We start from the raw sequence: 18362 nt of genomic DNA, 5'->3' as shown, positions 1-18362 counted from the left end.
TCTGAAAAACAGTCAATTTGATAGAAACACATCTCTGGTGGGAAAATGTGCACATATTATTTTTAGGATTTTAGAATATTCGCCTGAAAATATTGTCGCCAATTGGATGGAAATTCCAGCTTGTGACAACAGTATTGTTGAAACAGTGACCTCATTATTGAACCCCACGAGTAACCGTGACAACAGTATTGAACCCCACTAGCAGCCGTGACAACAATATTGAACCCCACTAGTAACAGTGACATTCTTTAAATCATCATAAGCACATAGTTCTGTATGAACAGCACAAGAAAATCCATTGGTTCATTTCTGGAACATCATCTGGCCCTGTTCACTATAAATGGGTCCAGTGCCACTAATTAAGGTGTTGTTACACATATAGGACAGGTTTACCGGACCCAGATTAAATCTAGTCCTGGACTAAAAATAACTTTCCACACTGAACATGCTTTTTAGTCCAAAGCTATGCTCAATCTAGATCCAGGAAAGCAACTACATTTTAGATTGTACAAAAACACATTCACTCAGCCAAATGACAGTCCTGGAATCTAATTTGAACATTATTTTCCTTGCCCAGATCAACGCTAACGATGACGGAGGTGTCCTGATGGGGCGGTGGGATGGTCAATACGATGGTGGCATGTCCCCCACTCACTGGAACGGCAGTGTGGAGGTACTAAGGAGGTGGCTCAAATATGGTGGTAATCCAGTCAAGTATGGCCAGTGTTGGGTGTTCGCCGCTGTAATGTGCACAGGTAGGCTATCACTGTCCAATCTCTCCTCAATTATTATTTTAGTCAATCAATCAATACCATGGTATTTAAATAGCACTGACTATTGCATGCACTCAGACCCAGGGCTGTGATTGGTTTTTGAGAGGGATGGCAAGATTACCCACCATTTGTGTACGATTCACCTCTGACCAGAGGACAGAGGCTGGTGTCAATGCCTTTGATGTGTTTATTTTAGTTAACAAATATGCTTTGAACATGCTGTTTCAGTTAACCAGTATGCCTGAAATGTATTTCCATGTCAGTACTGAGGTGTTTGGGAATCCCATGTCGAGTGGTTACCAACTTCCAGTCAGCCCACGACACCGACAAAAACCTGACAATTGACGACTTCTTCTCCGACTATGGAGTCAGACCCAAACAGAGCCCCGACAGTGTATGGTAAGTGCAACATGAGGTCATTGTGGCTACAGTATGAAGAGTGATGCCAATAGCATGAAGTTTTGAAGACTGGTTTTTCTGCTCAGGAACTACCATGTGTGGGTGGAGGCCTGGATGACACGGCCCGATCTCTCAGCAGGCTCCTTATACGATGGCTGGCAGGCTGTGGACCCCACTCCCCAGGAGAAAAGCACGGGTACGGTCCAACTTCCATCTCATCTCACGCCATCTTACATAATAACACAGGTTGTATGTATTGTATGTTGTGTTATTGCACAGATGGTTCTGAGTTTGTATCCTGGGTCTGGGAGACATGAAGGGAACTCCCTGTTATATGCTCATGTTGTTTTCTCTTCCCCTCCCCCAGGTGTTTACTGCTGCGGCCCTGCTTCAGTCAAGGCCATACTGCAGGGTCACGTTGACCTCAAATACGATGTGCCCTTTGTCTTCGCCGAAGTCAACGCCGACCGTGTAACCTGGATGGTGTTCGCTGACGGCTCCAAGAAAAATATCTTCACGGACAGTGTGTCCGTAGGCCAGAGCATCAGCACCAAGGCAGTGGGCAGTGACAAGAGAGTGGACATCACTGCCAACTATAAACATGCAGAGGGTTGGTATTGAATGAACCGAGAGTCTGACTATATCAAGATTGAACTGTTATCAGTTGATTTCGGAAATAATGCAGCATTACAAGGGTTATGCCTATCATAAGGGTATAAGTGTATTTTATATATTTGAGAACTACTGTTGGTCTGGGAAAAAGTTCTGTACTTTTTTAAGAGATGAGTCAGAAAGGTGCTGTGTCTACCTGTCACGATAATTCTCCCAGGTGAGTGAGAGCAACTGCTTGAGTCACCAGGTACTCATCCAAAATGTCGCATTTCAAACAGGCACGGAAAAGGAGAGGGATGTGTACAATCAAGCTGTGAAAAGAGTCAATATACCCGAAGAGAATTCAAACGGGATCCATGACGACAAACCTGCTGTTTCCATGAAGATCGTGGAGCTGACCAAGCCGGTCAGCGGCAAAGACATTGACCTCGAGCTTGTACTGAACAGCAATGACAATGAAACTCGGACACTAGTGATCAATGTCAACGTTCAGGCCATGAGATACAACGGGATCCCATCCTCCCAGATACAGACCGAATTGAAAGAACAGAAGCTCCTTCCCAACCAAGGTAGAGTGAAAATGTTTCAAACTCTTTCCATGAGTAGGCCTACAATGTTTAACTAACACAGTAGTGCACACAGGGAGGGATTTAGCTATTCACCTTCATAATTCTTGGTCAACATCCTTGGTATGACGTGTATATCAGTCTCAATGATGTTGGTGTGATTCAGGAGTGCATATAGTTAGAGTTTAACTGGTCAATTTAACAAAGCTGTAAAGTCTCATGTATAGCTGCCATAGTGTTGTAGCAAATCAACTGACACTAACTCTTATGGCTGTCAGGTTGCTAATGTTGAACTGAGGACGCTACAGAATGTTAGGGTTGCTAACGTGGTACTGAGGATGATACAGAATGTTAGGGTTGCTAACGTGGTACTGAGGATGATACAGAATGTTAGGGTTGCTAACGTGGTACTGAGGATGATACAGAATGTTAGGGTTGCTAACGTGGTACTGAGGATGATACAGAATGTTAGGGTTGCTAACGTGGTACTGAGGATGATACAGAATGTTAGGGTTGCTACTGTTGTACTGAGGACACCACAGAATGTTAGTATTTGTGATACCTTGACAATCAAATGCATTGTCTCTGTTGGCAGATCTGACTATACCCATCCACATCCCCTTCTCTGTATATGGTGAGAAAATGCGGGAGAGCAACAGCATCAAGGTTTCGGCTGTGGTCACAGACAAGGACAAGAGTGGGGCAGTGTACATCACAGAGAAAGACCTTGTGCCAGAGAGCCCTTTGCTCACCATCAAAGTGAGTACAGCATATTCCCAACATTGTCATTTCGCAGTCTGTCAGATCCTTAAGCCACTCCAATAACCCACTTAGAACAGCTCAACTTTCTCTGAGTGACATTCATTGGGGCCATTAGTGAACAACGGTTTTTACATACTCTTGGGTTACCATTTTAATTTATAGGTGGCAAACACACTAGCAGCGAGAATAGCAATTTGTAAGGATATTAACGGTTGGCCTGTGAATAAACGTGTTGTGAAGATGAAAATCTAAAGTGTTAGACTGTCATCTGAACAGTTGATCTATTAAATACAACGTCAATATCAGTAACAGCCATTAAACTGGAGATGGGGTTTATTCAGTGTGATAGTTCCAATATAATATACTATTTAACAAATGTTTTTATCTGAATGTGTGTTCTCTTTTAGGCCATTGGATCTGAATTGCAGTATAGTGAGATGACGGCAGAGGTTGTGTTTGAGAACCCTCTATCCGAAGGTCTAAGAGACTGCTTCATAACAGTGACCGGCAGTGGCTTGCTGACTGAAACAATGGAAGCCAGGTAGGCCCTGACATTTCTCTGATGTCCTTACTAGCAGGTTTCAGTTTGTCATAAAACCTGAAACCATCCCACTGTGCAAAAACTGGTTGAATCAACATTGTTTCCATGTAATTTCAACCCAAAAAATCAATGTGATGATGTTGAATGAACATGGAAAACTGATTGGATTTACAAAAAGACAACTTTTAACCGTTTTTGTTGATTTCTAATTCACATTAGTTGATAACTCAACCAAATGTCAATCAGAACTAGATGTTGAACTGACGTCTGTGCCCTGTGAACTGTGTCCAGATTTGAATCCTGGATGTGGACCCAGTTTTTGCCAAGTGGGATGGATTCAGGTTTTTATTACAAACCAGAACTTTGCTCGTCAAGTTGACAATTTAGCTCTTAATCTCAGAAACCCAGACCTAACATCTCAGGTAATTGTGTAAAATGCTTGATTAGGTTCTGGAGGAAAAATTTGGCAAAAGATACTAATGAGACTAGTGAAGTCACCAGCCCCCTAAACAGAAACTCTCAGCCAATCCCCCCTTCTGAAATCTTTCAGCTTGAAATAATTGCTTGAAATCCACGCCCACACTTTCAGCACCACCTCCACCCGATCCTGATATGTCCAGATATCTAGTGAGGACACCAAAGCACCGGAAATACGGTTCCTTGTTTGTTGTGCCATCAGTCTTTTGACAGATGATTCAATACAATTTATGTTACGTAGTCTGTCCAAAATAAATTATTTAGCTCTTTTCTAAACTAGAAAGTACACGCATTCATGGGCTGTTCATGTGGTTAAATCTTAGGGATTTTCCATCTGAAATATTTTATACTACCTTGTGTGTTGAAGTTTAGAGATCTAAAGCTTCCTTGAGGTATAATTTGTTTCACGTGTCTCCTCAGAATGCCTTTCCTAAAACAAGGACATCGACTACGTGTGGAGATGCCCTTCACTCCATACAGACCCGGTCCTAAGAAGCTAGTGGCCAGCTTCAACTGTGATCAATTCAGGGACATTAAGGCAAGCTGCAATGTGTACATCAAACCGTCACCAGTGTTGTCCCCCCACTGCTGTTGTTAGTAAAGCCCTCGTGAGAATAACTCAAATAAGTTCATCAATTTATACCGTATTTTCCTGTTATATCCGATATCAGCCTTTCTGAAAGTATGGGTCGCGACCCTGACCTGTTAATGGTGGGTCGTGACGTGTCAGAGTAAATGTATAAATATTTCATATATGTCACGTGTCAATACTTCACAGGAGAGGGATTTGAACATAAACAAAAAAAAATTATCAGCATCTGTTTTTTTTGGTCTGAAATGCCTTCTGGAACATGTGAACTTTCATGTTCCTTAATAACAAATGTGTTTGCCATCTGTAAATACTAATAAAATTGTGAAATTACGAGCCCAGTTGGTTAAGCCACTGAAAAAGGCAGGAACCTTCCCGCTAGCCATGATTGGCTGAGATAATGTAATGGCTGGATATGCCGAGACGTGAGTTCGGACTGGTCTGCCATGTAGCACGCTTCTGTCTATAACATGAGCTGGTCAGTATGTGTTGCTCTCCACTTTCTAGAGGAGTGAGTTTTGAAATCAGTGGAATGCCCGGTGTAATTAGAGTATGATAGCTAAGGAGATGGAGAAAATTCTGCCGTTTGATTGCAAATATGCAGAGGAAGTCGAAGAGATAAAACACAGAAAGCTGTTGTGTAAAACACCTGTCTCCGGATTATATCTTCAAACTAAGGGCAACCATGGCATCCGTGACAGAGGACAGAGAGGGAGAAGCGTTCACCCATGTATTTGGGTAAGAGAGTCTATCTAACTACAGTACTTTCTCCACATGTTGTTACTTTACAGGCTTATTCTAATATGTATTAAATAGCTTTTTCCTTTTTTTTTTGGAATTAGAATACTTTCCGAAGGCACTGAATATTTTCAGATATTATTCATTCCTAATTTAGTCAGAAATTCACTTTGATTGCAAGTGAAATAAGTTCTGCAATTTATACTGTATTTACCAATTTATATGCGTACTGTTAGCTATGATCTGTGTAGTAATATAATTTGTATCTCAGAACCACTTGCATTGCTAGTTATAGCCTAATGTTAGCTAGCTAGCTAGCTAACATTGAAACTGGTTGGTTCTACTACCCTGCAGGTTCATGTAGGGTAGTAACGTTATGAGTTGAGATTATGGTTAATTGTTTAGCTAAATAGCTAGACTCCACTATTCAAGTAAACATTCCACTACACCTTCTGGATCCTGTGCATGTGACAAATGTTGGTTTTATTTGATATAGTATGTGTTTACCAGAGATGTGAAGAACATGACCTGCACCAAAGTCATATTAGGATTTAACGTTAGGTCAATAGGACCGTGTCAAAATTGTAAAATTCTCTGGTAGAATGTCCTGCTTCTTTTTCATCACACTCACAACCGTAAGCTATTTTCTAGTTCTGCTATTTTTGAACCCCAGGCTGTTGATGTCATGCAGCCTGTAGTTTTTGTGTTCATACTTTTTCATAACACCAATGACAAGTTTGATGTCGGACGAAAATATTTATTTTTTTATTTTACTAGGCAAGTCAGTTAAGAACAAATTATTATTTTCAATGACAGCCTAACCTTTTGAATGACAGTGGGTTAACTACCTGTTCAGGGGCAGAACGACAGATTTGTACCTTGTCAGCTCAGGGGTTTGAACCTGCACCCTTCTGGTTACTAGTCCAATGCTCTAACCACTAGGCTACCCTGCCGCCCCAATGATATCGCTAGTAGTAGTATAAGTAGTATAAACCAGCCTTTAATCTTGAAATATTTGGTTGTTTAGTACATGGCCTCACATGGGAATCCTTAAAGAGATAGGTGGGACTAAGGCTTAAGAGGGTATGAACGATGCTGAATGGGTGCAGACAAAGAAGAGCTCCTCAATAGTAGTACTGAGGAGGGTCATTTTCTCAAAAGTGAGATTGCAAGTTTATCAACTTTTAACGCAGAATTACTTTCCCATTGTTCCTCAATTGTAGTGTATGATGTACCATTTTCTAGCTCGGAGTCTCTACTTTTATCCAATGTAAAAAACACAATTTCAAATTTTGCTACATAAGACCGAATCGAGCTGGTGGGTCATACATGAAGATGAAACATGTTCAGGCCTACTGTACATCTTACTGTATAAATAGTCTATGTAATTGTGGTACATGTATTGTTGACTGGTGTGGCTTCTTAATGCATTTTAAATTGTCAAATAAAATCGAATGCATAACTTGTATAAATATCCTGACTAACTTATTGTTCTTTCAGAATTCAAGTCTGTCACTGAAAGAAAGATTTCCAAACAGGCTTATGCCACTGTTAGTATCTGGCTGTATGTCCCACTAAAATACAAAGCATCTGGCTGTATGTCCCACTAAAATACAAAGCATCTGGCTGTATGTCCCATTAAAATACAAAGCATCTGGCTGTATGTCCCATTAAAATACAAAGCCTCTGGCTATATGTCCCACTAAAATACAAAGCATCTGGCTGTATGTCCTACTAAAATACAAAGCATCTGGCTGTATGTCCCACTAAAATACAAAGCATCTGGCTGTATGTCCCATTAAAATACAAAGCATCTGGCTGTATGTCCCATTAAAATACAAAGCATCTGGCTGTATGTCCCACTAAAATACAAAGCATCTTGCTGTATGTCCCACTACAATACAAAGCATCTGGCTGTATGTCCCACTAAAATACAAAGCATCTGGCTGTATGTCCCACTAAAATACAAAGCATCTGGCTGTATGTCCCACTAAAATACAAAGCATCTGGCTGTATGTCCCACTAAAATACAAAGCATCTGGCTGTATGTCCCATTAAAATACAAAGCATCTGGCTGTATGTCCCACTAAAATACAAAGCATCTGGCTGTATGTCCCATTAAAATACAAAGCATCTGGCTGTATGTCCCACTAAAATACAAAGCATCTGGCTGTATGTCCCACTAAAATACAAAGCATCTGGCTGTATGTCCCACTAAAATACAAAGCATCTGGCTGTATGTCCCACTAAAATACAAAGCATCTGGCTGTATGTCCCACTAAAATACAAAGCATCTGGCTGTATGTCCCACTAAAATACAAAGCATCTGGCTGTATGTCCCACTAAAATACAAAGCATCTGGCTAAAATACAAAGCATCTGGCTGTATGTCCCACTAAAATACAAAGCATCTGGCTGTATGTCCCACTAAAATACAAAGCCTCTGGCTGTATGTCCCACTAAAATACAAAGCATCTGGCTGTATGTCCCACTAAAATACAAAGCATCTGGCTGTATGTCCCACTAAAATACAAAGCATCTGGCTGTATGTCCCACTAAAATACAAAGCATCTGGCTCCATGTCTGGCTGTAAAATACAAAGCATCTGGCTGTATGTCCCACTAAAATACAAAGCATCTGGCTGTATGTCCCACTAAAATACAAAGCATCTGGCTGTATGTCCCATTAAAATACAAAGCATCTGGCTGTATGTCCCACTAAAATACAAAGCATCTGGCTGTATGTCCCATTAAAATACAAAGCATCTGGCTGTATGTCCCACTAAAATACAAAGCATCTGGCTGTATGTCCCATTAAAATACAAAGCATCTGGCTGTATGTCCCACTAAAATACAAAGCATCTGGCTGTATGTCCCATTAAAATACAAAGCATCTGGCTGTATGTCCCACTAAAATACAAAGCATCTGGCTGTATGTCCCATTAAAATACAAAGCATCTGGCTGTATGTTCCACTAAAATACAAAGCATCTGGCTGTATGTCCTACTGTCACGTAGAGTAGGCCAGAAGGCTAAACTGGATAACCTAACCTCTATCAAAATAAAAAGATGGCTGAGCCGCAAAAGTTCTTCTGTGCAAAGGTGTTTATTTACAAGTGATTCCGGAACAAAAAACAACAGTACTGCCATCAACGTCTACCTTATGGGACAGCTTAAAAACAATGCTGCCCCATCCACAGCTCAATCCAAAAAATGCCTCTCCATGACTGAAAGAGAGGCTCCTTTTGTAGGGCTAGCCCCTCCCCTCAGAACAATTAACCCTAATTAATTAATCAATTAACAATACAAACCTACATTTTCCATGAACTAAACATACTAAAGGATATACATTGCAACACGGTTTTAAACAATATCACAACATAACATTTACAACATTACATCACTACTGACAATATCTTTCAATATGCCCATATGCATTAATGAGCCATTTGGGACAGGCACTATAAAGCCAACCCAATTCCCTTAGCTCGGGTCCTTTTCCAGCATACCCGGAAGCTACAGAGATGGAGAGAGAGGAACAGAACAAACAAACAATGCGCCATCCACAACATTGATAAGTATAATAATTATTGTATCTCTCAAATATGAACATTGACAAGTGTGAAATGCATGCACCAAGACAGAAGTTAATTTGTGTGTCGACCCACATTGTTAACTTATCTTATAATGGCGCAGGGAGGAGTGATGAATATGTGTGTGCGTTAAAGAACCAAATGCTGCCCGCGGCCAGTGACGGACTTCTACGTCACACCTACTAAAATACAAAGCATCTGGCTGTATGATGTACCACTAAAATACAAAGCATCTGGCTGTATGATGTACCACTAAAATACAAAGCATCTGGCTGTATGATGTCCCACTAAAATACAAAGCATCTGGCTGTATGATGTTCCACTAAAATACAAAACATCTGGCTGTATGATGTTCCACTAAAATACAAAATAAAAATGGTAATGGATAAATGAATCTGTAAATATTCATACACTCATGAAGAAAAATGTATGTTTGTCAAATATTTGTCTTGCAGTAATGTAATATATCTGCTGTTAAAATGATGTAGAGCATGTGTGTACATAAGAGGGACGAACACACACTTCAGTAACATTCAACAAAGTCCCAGTCCATTGAGCTCAGGGTCAGAGAAAAGAGCCCCAGTCCTCTTCACACACCTCTTTGTTTTCATTCACCTCATACACACGTACCCACACTGCCACTCATCGTCTAGCTGGACCCTTGAATCAGAGCTTTGATCTTCTGTAGGTTGTGATCCACAGCAACGTCCAAAAACTGCACCCAGTTCAGGTCTGCTTCTAAACACGTGTGTGTGTGTGTGTGTGTGTGTGTGTGTGTGTGTGTGTGCGCGCGCACGAGTACAAAAAAAGCATGTTTTTCCTTTCCTCATTCTTCCACCTATTAAATTATCTGACTCGTCACCTTGACAGAAAACAAAAGAGGAAACTAGTGTGTGTGTGTGAGTGAGTACAAGCCAGAGTTTAAGTGAACGGTGATGTGATGTCATTATTTCGCTCAAGTGGGTGCAATGTCTGGCTTCCTGCCAACAACCATGATGCAACAGGAACTACTGGCTTTCTGTAGCCTGTTGTTCATCCACTGCCTGTCATTGTACCGTGACAGCAGAAGCCAGTTCTGTCATGTCCTTCCTGAAGAGGATTAATAGATACGCCCTACCAAGTGGATGATTCAGTAGACGACAGTTAAAAACATAAGTCCCTGTGTGGCTGACACACAGACAAACAGGTGGGTTAAGCAGCACTACTGTACTCACCTGATGATACCCAACACTCCCTTCAGCACCATAGCCAGTTCACACACCTGCAATGATGACAAACAGACAGAGTGTATCGTTCCTAAGTTACTAGTAGGACATGTCATAGAAGCAGAATCTATACTGAACAAAAATATAAAAACAACGTGTAAAGTGTTGATTTCATGAGTTGAAATAAAAGATCCCACAATATACAGGGATGTCAAATTGGTTTACATCCCTGTTTGTGAGCAATTCCCCTTCACCAAAATAATCGTTTTAGAGAATTTGGCAGTATGTCCAACAGGCCTCACAACCGCAGAGCACGTGTAACAACGCCAACCCAGAACCTCAACATCCGGCTTCTTCACCGCTTGCCATGCAGTACCAGAGAGAACAGTCTATGTCTAGAGTGGCTGGTTAAGTTACCATTTCACTACACCTTCTGTATTCTGTGCATGTGACGAATAAATGTTGGAACATGACCTGCATCAAAGTCATATTAGGATATAACGTTAGGTCAACGAGACCGTGTCCATGTTATCAAATTCTCTGGTAGAATGTCCTGCTTCTATTTCCTCACACTCACAACCGCTCGCTATTTTCTAGTTCTGCTATTTTTGACCCCCAGGCTGTTGATGTCATGCAGCCTGTAGTTTTTGTGTTCAAACTTTTTCATAACAACAATGACAAGTTTGATGTCGGACGACAATAGAATGTTCATGATGTCATGGCGACAACTGTTGATAAACGTAGTATAAACCAGCCTTTAGTCTTGAAATCTTTGGTTGTTTAGTACATGGCCTCACATGGGAATCCTTAAAGAGATAGGTGGGACTAAGGCTTAAGAGGGTATGAACGATGCTGAATGGGTGCAGACAAAGAAGAGCTCCTCAATAGTAGTACTGAGGAGGGTCATTTTCTCAAAAGTGTGGTTACAAGTTTATCAACTTTCAAAGCAGAATTACTTTCCCATTGTTCCTCAACTGTAGTGTATGATGTACCACTTTCTAGTTCTGAGTCTATACTTTTATCCAATGTAAAAAACACAATGTCATATTTTGCTACTTTAGACCGAATCGAGCTGGTAGGTCACACATGAAGATGAAACATGTTCAGGCCAACTGTACATCTTACTGTATAAATTATTGTTGACTGGTGTGGCTTCTTAATGCCTTTTAAATGGTCAAATCAAATCAAATGCATAACTTGCATAAATATCCTGATTAATTTATTGTTCTTTCAGAATTCAAGTCTGTCACTCAAAGAAAGATTTCCAAACAGGCTTATTGCCACTGTTAGCATCTGGCTGTATGTCCCACTAAAATACAAAGCACACTTTGATATTAGAGAACAGCATTCATAACCACAGACTGTCATACAGAGACATGGGTTACAACAATCTCTGTAAAGTTAGCCATGTCCAGCTGTTAAACTGATAAGAACATTCAGGAATGCAGCATTTGACAACCTCTGGATACTGTATCAAATAATGACTGTGTGTTACCATGGCTGTATTGATGCGTTCACCGCATTTGTTGTCCTTTATGTGATTAAAAAGATGAATTTATCGCAGTTCTAGTTAAAGTTTTTAGGAATGCTTTATACTTCATTATAATGTATTACATATGCTTTACCATACTCTCAAATCTCGTTCACAGGAAGTGAATTAATTGTCCCAGAATTCCCCATGAGGGATAATGAAGTTGTTTTGAATTTAATTGTCTTTACCTTGGCAGCAGGGATTAAACAGCAAATCAAATCAAATAAAATAAAATGTATTTATATAGCCCTTCGTACATTAGCTGATATCTCAAAGTGCTGTACAGAAACCCAGCCTAAAACCCCAAACAGCAAGCAATGCAGGTGTAGAAGCATGGTGGCTAGGAAAAACTCCCTAGAAAGGCCAAAACCTAGGAAGAAACCTAGAGAGGAACCAGGCTATGTGGGGTGGCCAGTCCTCTTCTGGCTGTGCCGGGTGGAGATTATAACAGAACATGGCCAAGATGTTCAAATGTTCATAAATGACCAGCATGGTCGAATAATAATAAGGCAGAACAGTTGAAACTGGAGCAGCAGCATGGTCAGGTGGACTGGGGACAGCAAGGAGTCATCATGTCAGGTCGTCCTGGGGCACGGTCCTTGGGCTCAGGTCCTCCGAGAGAGAGAGAGAATTAGAGAGAGCATATGTGGGGTGGCCAGTCCTCTTCTGACTGTGCCGGGTGGAGATTATAACAGAACATGGCCAAGATGTTCAAATGTTCATAAATGACCAGCATGGTCAAATAATAGTAAGGCAGAATAGTTGAAACTGGAGCAGCAGCATGGCCAGGTGGACTGGGGACAGCAAGGAGTCACCATGTCAGATAGTCCTGGGGCATGGTCCTAGGGCTCAGGTCAGTTGAAACTGGAGCAGCAGCATGGCCAGGTGGACTGGGGACAGCAAGGAGTCATCATGTCAGGTAGTCCTGGGGCATGGTCCTAGGGCTCAGGTCCTCCGAGAGAGCGAAAGAAAGGAGAGAATTAGAGAACGCACACTTAGATTCACACAGGACACCGAATACGACAGGAGAAGTACTCCAGATATAACAAACTGACCCTAGCCCCCCGACACAAACTACTGCAGCATAAATACTGGAGGCTGAGACAGGAGGGGTCAGGAGACACTGTGGCCCCATCCGAGGACACCCCTGGACAGGGCCAAACAGAAAGGATATAACCCCACCCACTTTGCCAAAGCACAGCCCCCACACCACTAGAGGGATATCTTCAACCACCAACTTACCATCCTGAGACAAGGCTGAGTATAGCCCACAAAGATCTCCGCCACGGCATAACCCAAGGGGGGGGGGCGCCAACCCAGACAGGATGACCACAACAGTGAATCAACCCACTCAGGTGACGCACCCCCTGCAGGGACGGCATGAGAGAGCCCCAGTAAGCCAGTGACTCAGCCCCCGTAACAGGGTTAGAGGCAGAGAATCCCAGTGGAAAGAGGGGAACCGGCCAGGCAGAGACAGCAAGGGCGGTTCGTTGCTCCAGAGCCTTTCCGTTCACCTTCCCACTCCTGGGCCAGACTACATTCAATCATATGACCCACTGAAGAGATGAGTCTTCAGTAAAGACTTAAAGGTTGAGAACGAGTTTGCGTCTCTGACATGGGTAGGCAGACCGTTCCATAAAAATGGAGCTCTATAGGAGAAAGCCCTGCCTCCAGCTGTTTGCTTAGAAATTCTAGGGACAATTAGGAGGCCTGCGTCTTGTGACCGTAGTGTACGTGTAGGTATGTACGGCAGGACCAAATGAGAGAGATATGTAGGAGCAAGCCCATGTAATGCTTTGTAGGTTAGCAGTAAAACCGTGAAATCAGCCCTTGCTTTGACAGGAAGCCAGTGTAGAGAGGCTAGCACTGGAGTAATATGATAAAAATGTTTGGTTCTAGTCAGGATTCTAGCAGCCGTATTTAGCACTAACTGAAGTTTATTTAGTGCTTTATCCGGGTAGCCGGAAAGTAGAGCATTGCAGTAGTCTAACCTAGAAGTGACAAAAGCATGGATTAATTTTTCTGCATCATTTTTGGACAGAAAGTTTCTGATTTTTGCAATATTACGTAGATGGAAAAAAGCTGTCCTCGAAATGGTCTTGATATGTTCTTCAAAAGAGAGATCAGGGTCCAGAGTAACGCCGAGGTCCTTCACAGTTTTATTTGAGACGACTGTACAACCATTAAGATTAATTGTCAGATTCAACAGAAGATCTCTTTGTTTCTTGGGACCTAGAACAAGCATCTCTGTTTTGTCCGAGTTTAATAGTAGAAAGTTTGCAGCCATCCACTTCCTTATGTCTGAAACACATGCTTCTAGCGAGGGCAATTTTGGGGCTTCACCATGTTTCATTGAAATGTACAGCTGTGTGTCATCCGCTTAGCAGTGAAAGTTAACATTATGTTTTCGAATAACATCCCCAAGAGGTAAAATGTATAGTGAAAACAATAGTGGTCCTAAAACGGAACCTTGAGGAACACCGAAATTTACAGTTGATTTGTCAGAGGACAAACCATTCACAGAGACAAACTGATATCTTTCCGACAGATAAGATCTAAACCAGGCCAGAACATGTCCGTGTAGACCAATTTTGGTTTCCAATCTCTCCAAAAGAATGTGGTGATCGATGGTATCAAAAGCAGCACTAAGATCTAGGAGCACGAGAACAGATGCAGAGCCTCGGTCCGATGCCATTAAAATGTCATTTACCACCTTCACAAGTGCCGCCTCAGTGCTATGATGGGGTCTAAAACCAGACTGAAGCATTTCGTATACATTGTTTCTCTTCAGGAAGGCAGTGAGTTGCTGTGCAACAGCCTTCTCTAAAATCTTTGAGAGGAATGGAAGATTCGATATAGGCCGATAGTTTTTTATATTTTCTGGGTCAAGGTTTGGCTTTTTCAAGAGAGGCTTTATTACTGCCACTTTTAGTGAGTTTGGTACACATCCAGTGGATAGAGAGCCGTTTATTATGTTCAACATAGGAGGGCCAAGCACAGGAAGCAGCTCTTTCAGTAGTTTAGTTGGAATAGGGTCCAGTATGCAGCTTGAAGGTTTAGAGGCCATGATTATTTTCATCATTGTGTCAAGAGATATAGTACTAAAACACTTGAGCGTCTCTCTTGATCCTAGGTCCTGGCAGAGTTGTGTAGACTCAGGACAACTGAGGTTTGGAGGAATACGCAGGTTTAAAGAGGAGTCCGTAATTTGCTTTCTAATAATCATAATCTTTTCCTCAAAGAAGTTCATGAATTTATCAATGCTAAAGTGAAAGTCATCCTCTCTTGGGGAATGCTGCTTTTTAGTTAGCTTTGCGACAGTATCAAAAAGGAATTTCGGATTGTTCTTATTTTCCTCAATTAAGTTAGAAAAATAGGATGATTGAGCAGCAGTAAGGGCTCTTCGGTCCTGCACGGTACCGTCTTTCCAAGCTAGTCGGAAGACTTCCAGTTTGGTGTGGCGCTCCAATTTTCTGGAAGCTTGCTTCAGAGCTCGGGTATTTTCTGTGTACCAGGGAGCTAGTTTCTTATGAGAAATGTTTTTAGTTTTTAGGGGTGCAACTGCATCTAGGGTATTGCGCAAGGTTAAATCGAGATCCTCAGTTAGGTGGTTAACTGATTTTTGTCCTCTGGCGTCCTTGAGTAGGCAGAGGGAGTCTGGAAGGGCATCAAGGAATCTTTGTGTTGTCTGTGAATTTATAGCACGACTTTTGATGGTCCTTGGTTGGGGTCTGAGCAGATTATTTGTTGCAATTGCAAATGTAATAAAATGGTGGTCCGATAGTCCAGGATTATGAGGAAAAACATTAAGATCCACAACATTTATTCCATGGGACAAAACTAGGTCCAGCGTATGACTGTGACAGTGAGTGGGTCCAGAGACATGTTGGACAAAACCCACTGAGTCGATGATGGCTCTGAAAGCCTTTTGGAGTGGGTCTGTGGACTTTTCCATGTGAATATTAAAGTCACCAAAGATTAGAATATTATCTGCTATGACTACAAGGTTCGATAGGAATTCAGGGAACTCAGTGAGAAACGCTGTATATGGCCCAGGAGGCCTGTAAACAGTAGCTATAAAAAGTGATTGATTAGGCTGCATAGATTTCATGACTAGAAGCTCAAAAGACGAAAACGTCTTTTTTTTTTTGTAAATTGAAATTTGCTATCGTAAATGTTAGCAACACCTCCGCCTTTGCGGGATGCACAGGGGATATGGTCACTAGTGTAGCCAGGAGGTGAGGCCTCATTTAAAACAGTAAATTCATCAGGCTTAAGCCATGTTTCAGTCAGGCCAATCACATCAAGATTATGATCAGTGATTAGTTCATTGACTATAATTGCCTTTGAAGTAAGGGATCTAACATTAAGTAGCCCTATTTTGAGATGTGAGGTATCATGATCTCTTTCAGTCATGACAGGAATGGAGGTGGTCTTTATCCTAGTGAGATTGCTAAGGCGAACACCGCCATGTTTAGTTTTGCCCAACCTAGGTCGAAGCACAGACACGGTCTCAATGGTGATAGCTGAGCTGACTACACTGACTGTGCTAGTGGCAGACTCCACTATGCTGGCAGGCTGGCCTGCACCCTATTTCATTGTGGAGCTAGAGGAGTTAGAGCCCTGTCTATGTTGGTAGATAAGATGAGAGCACCCCTCCAGCTAGGATGGAGTCCGTCACTCCTCAGCAGGTCAGGCTTGGTCCTGTTTGTGGGCGAGTCCCAGAAAGATGGCCAGTTATCTACAAATTCTATCTTTTGGGAGGGACAGAAAACAGTTTTCAACCAGCGATTGAGTTGTGAGACTCTGCTGTAGAGCTCATCACTCTCCCTAACTGGGAGGGGGCCAGAGACAATTACTCGATGCCGACACATCTTTCTAGCTGATATGCACGCAGAAGCTATGTTGCGCTTGGTGATCTCTGACTGTTTCATCCTAACATCGTTGGTGCCGACGTGGATAACAATATCTCTATACTCTCTACACTCGCCAGTTTTAGCTTTAGCCAGCACCATCTTCAGATTAGCCTTAACGTCGGTAGCCCTGCCCCCTGGTAAACAGTGTATGATCGCTGGATGATTCGTTTTAAGTCTAATACTGCGGGTAATGGAGTCGCCAATGACTAGAGTTTTCAATTTGTCAGAGCTAATGGTGGGAAGCTTCGGCGTCTCAGACCCCGTAACGAGAGGAGTAGAGACCAGAGAAGACTCGGCCTCTGACTCCGACCTGCTGCTTAATGGGGAAAACCGGTTGAAAGTTTCTGTCGGCTGAATGAGCGACACCGGTTGAACTTTCCTACAGCATTTCCTTCCAGAAACCGTGAGAAAGTTGTCCGGCTGCGGGGACTGTGCCAGAGGATTTATACTACTATCTGTACTTACTGGTGGCACAGACGCTGTTTCATCCTTTCCTACACTGAAATTACCCTTGCCTAACGATTGCGTCTGAAGCTGGGCTTGCAGTACAGCTATCCTCGCCGTAAGGCGAGTACAGCGACTACAATTAGAAGGCATCATGTTAATGTTACTACTTAGCTTCGGCTGTTGGAGGTCCTGACGAATCGTGTCCAGATAAAGCGTCCGGAGTGAAAAAGTTGAGGAAAAAATAAATAGATTAAAAAGTGAAAACCGTAAAGTTGTCAGGTTGCAAAATAGGTTGGCAACAAAACGCACAGCAACTCGAAAACAAGCCTGCAAGTTGTGACCGGAAATGACGTCAACTTCACAACTCACACACACAAACACCAGACTGTCAGCTACCTACAACAGGTGGGTCACACACAAACACCAGACTGTCAGCTACCTACAACAGGTGGGTCACACACAAACACCAGACTGTCAGCTACCTACAACAGGTGGGTCACACACAAACACCAGACTGTCAGCTACCTACAACAGGTGGGTCACACACAAACACCAGACTGTCAGCTACCTACAACAGGTGGGTCACACACAAACACCAGACTGTCAGCTACCTACAACAGGTGGGTCACACACAAACACCAGACTGTCAGCTACCTACAACAGGTGGGTCACAAACACCAGACTGTCAGCTACCTACAACAGGTGGGTCACACACAAACACCAGACTGTCAGCTACCTACAACAGGTGGGTCACACACAAACACCAGACTGTCAGCTACCTACAACAGGTGGGTCACACACAAACACCAGACTGTCAGCTACCTACAACAGGTGGGTCACACACAAACACCAGACTGTCAGCTACCTACAACAGGTGGGTCACACACAAACACCAGACTGTCAGCTACCTACAACAGGTGGGTCACACACAAACACCAGACTGTCAGCTACCTACAACAGGTGGGTCACACACAAACCACAGACTGTCAGCTACCTACAACAGCAGAAGGAGCTTGCCAAGGCTGCTTCCCACTGAGGCGGTGGCGCTGGTCTTTACAGACAGGCTGTACTCTCCCACTGGGGCATCTGCTGGGCTGGTGATGTCCAGGGTGATTGAACCCGCCGGGAGCACTGAGCCCTGGTGAACCTTGACCTTCCAGGAGGAACCCTTCCCACAGACCTCAGGTAGCTGACCTGGTCCCCAATGCCTCCGAAG

At 42.7% G+C, this 18362-nt stretch overlaps 1 protein-coding gene across 6 annotated transcripts in view; it reads left to right on the top strand.

Annotated features, from left to right (window-relative positions):
• Positions 1-6929, top strand: part of tgm8 (transglutaminase 8) — a 41684-nt gene extending 34755 nt beyond the window's left edge. For all 6 annotated transcript variants that reach the window (XM_052474048.1, XM_052474049.1, XM_052474050.1 and 3 more), the window contains exons 6-13: positions 578-755; positions 1037-1172; positions 1259-1368; positions 1540-1782; positions 2063-2353; positions 2946-3109; positions 3520-3653; positions 4551-6929. In XM_052474048.1, the coding sequence (XP_052330008.1) occupies positions 578-755; positions 1037-1172; positions 1259-1368; positions 1540-1782; positions 2063-2353; positions 2946-3109; positions 3520-3653; positions 4551-4728 (1434 nt within the window). In that variant the 3' untranslated portion in view covers positions 4729-6929. The remainder of the gene's footprint in view (positions 1-577; positions 756-1036; positions 1173-1258; positions 1369-1539; positions 1783-2062; positions 2354-2945; positions 3110-3519; positions 3654-4550) is intronic.
• The last annotated feature ends 11433 nt before the right edge of the window (positions 6930-18362 follow it).

This window comes from Oncorhynchus keta, chromosome 21 (genome assembly GCF_023373465.1).
Source record: "Oncorhynchus keta strain PuntledgeMale-10-30-2019 chromosome 21, Oket_V2, whole genome shotgun sequence".
NCBI classification, from domain to species: Eukaryota; Metazoa; Chordata; class Actinopteri; order Salmoniformes; family Salmonidae; genus Oncorhynchus; species Oncorhynchus keta.
This window is presented reverse-complemented; position numbering and strand designations above follow the sequence as displayed.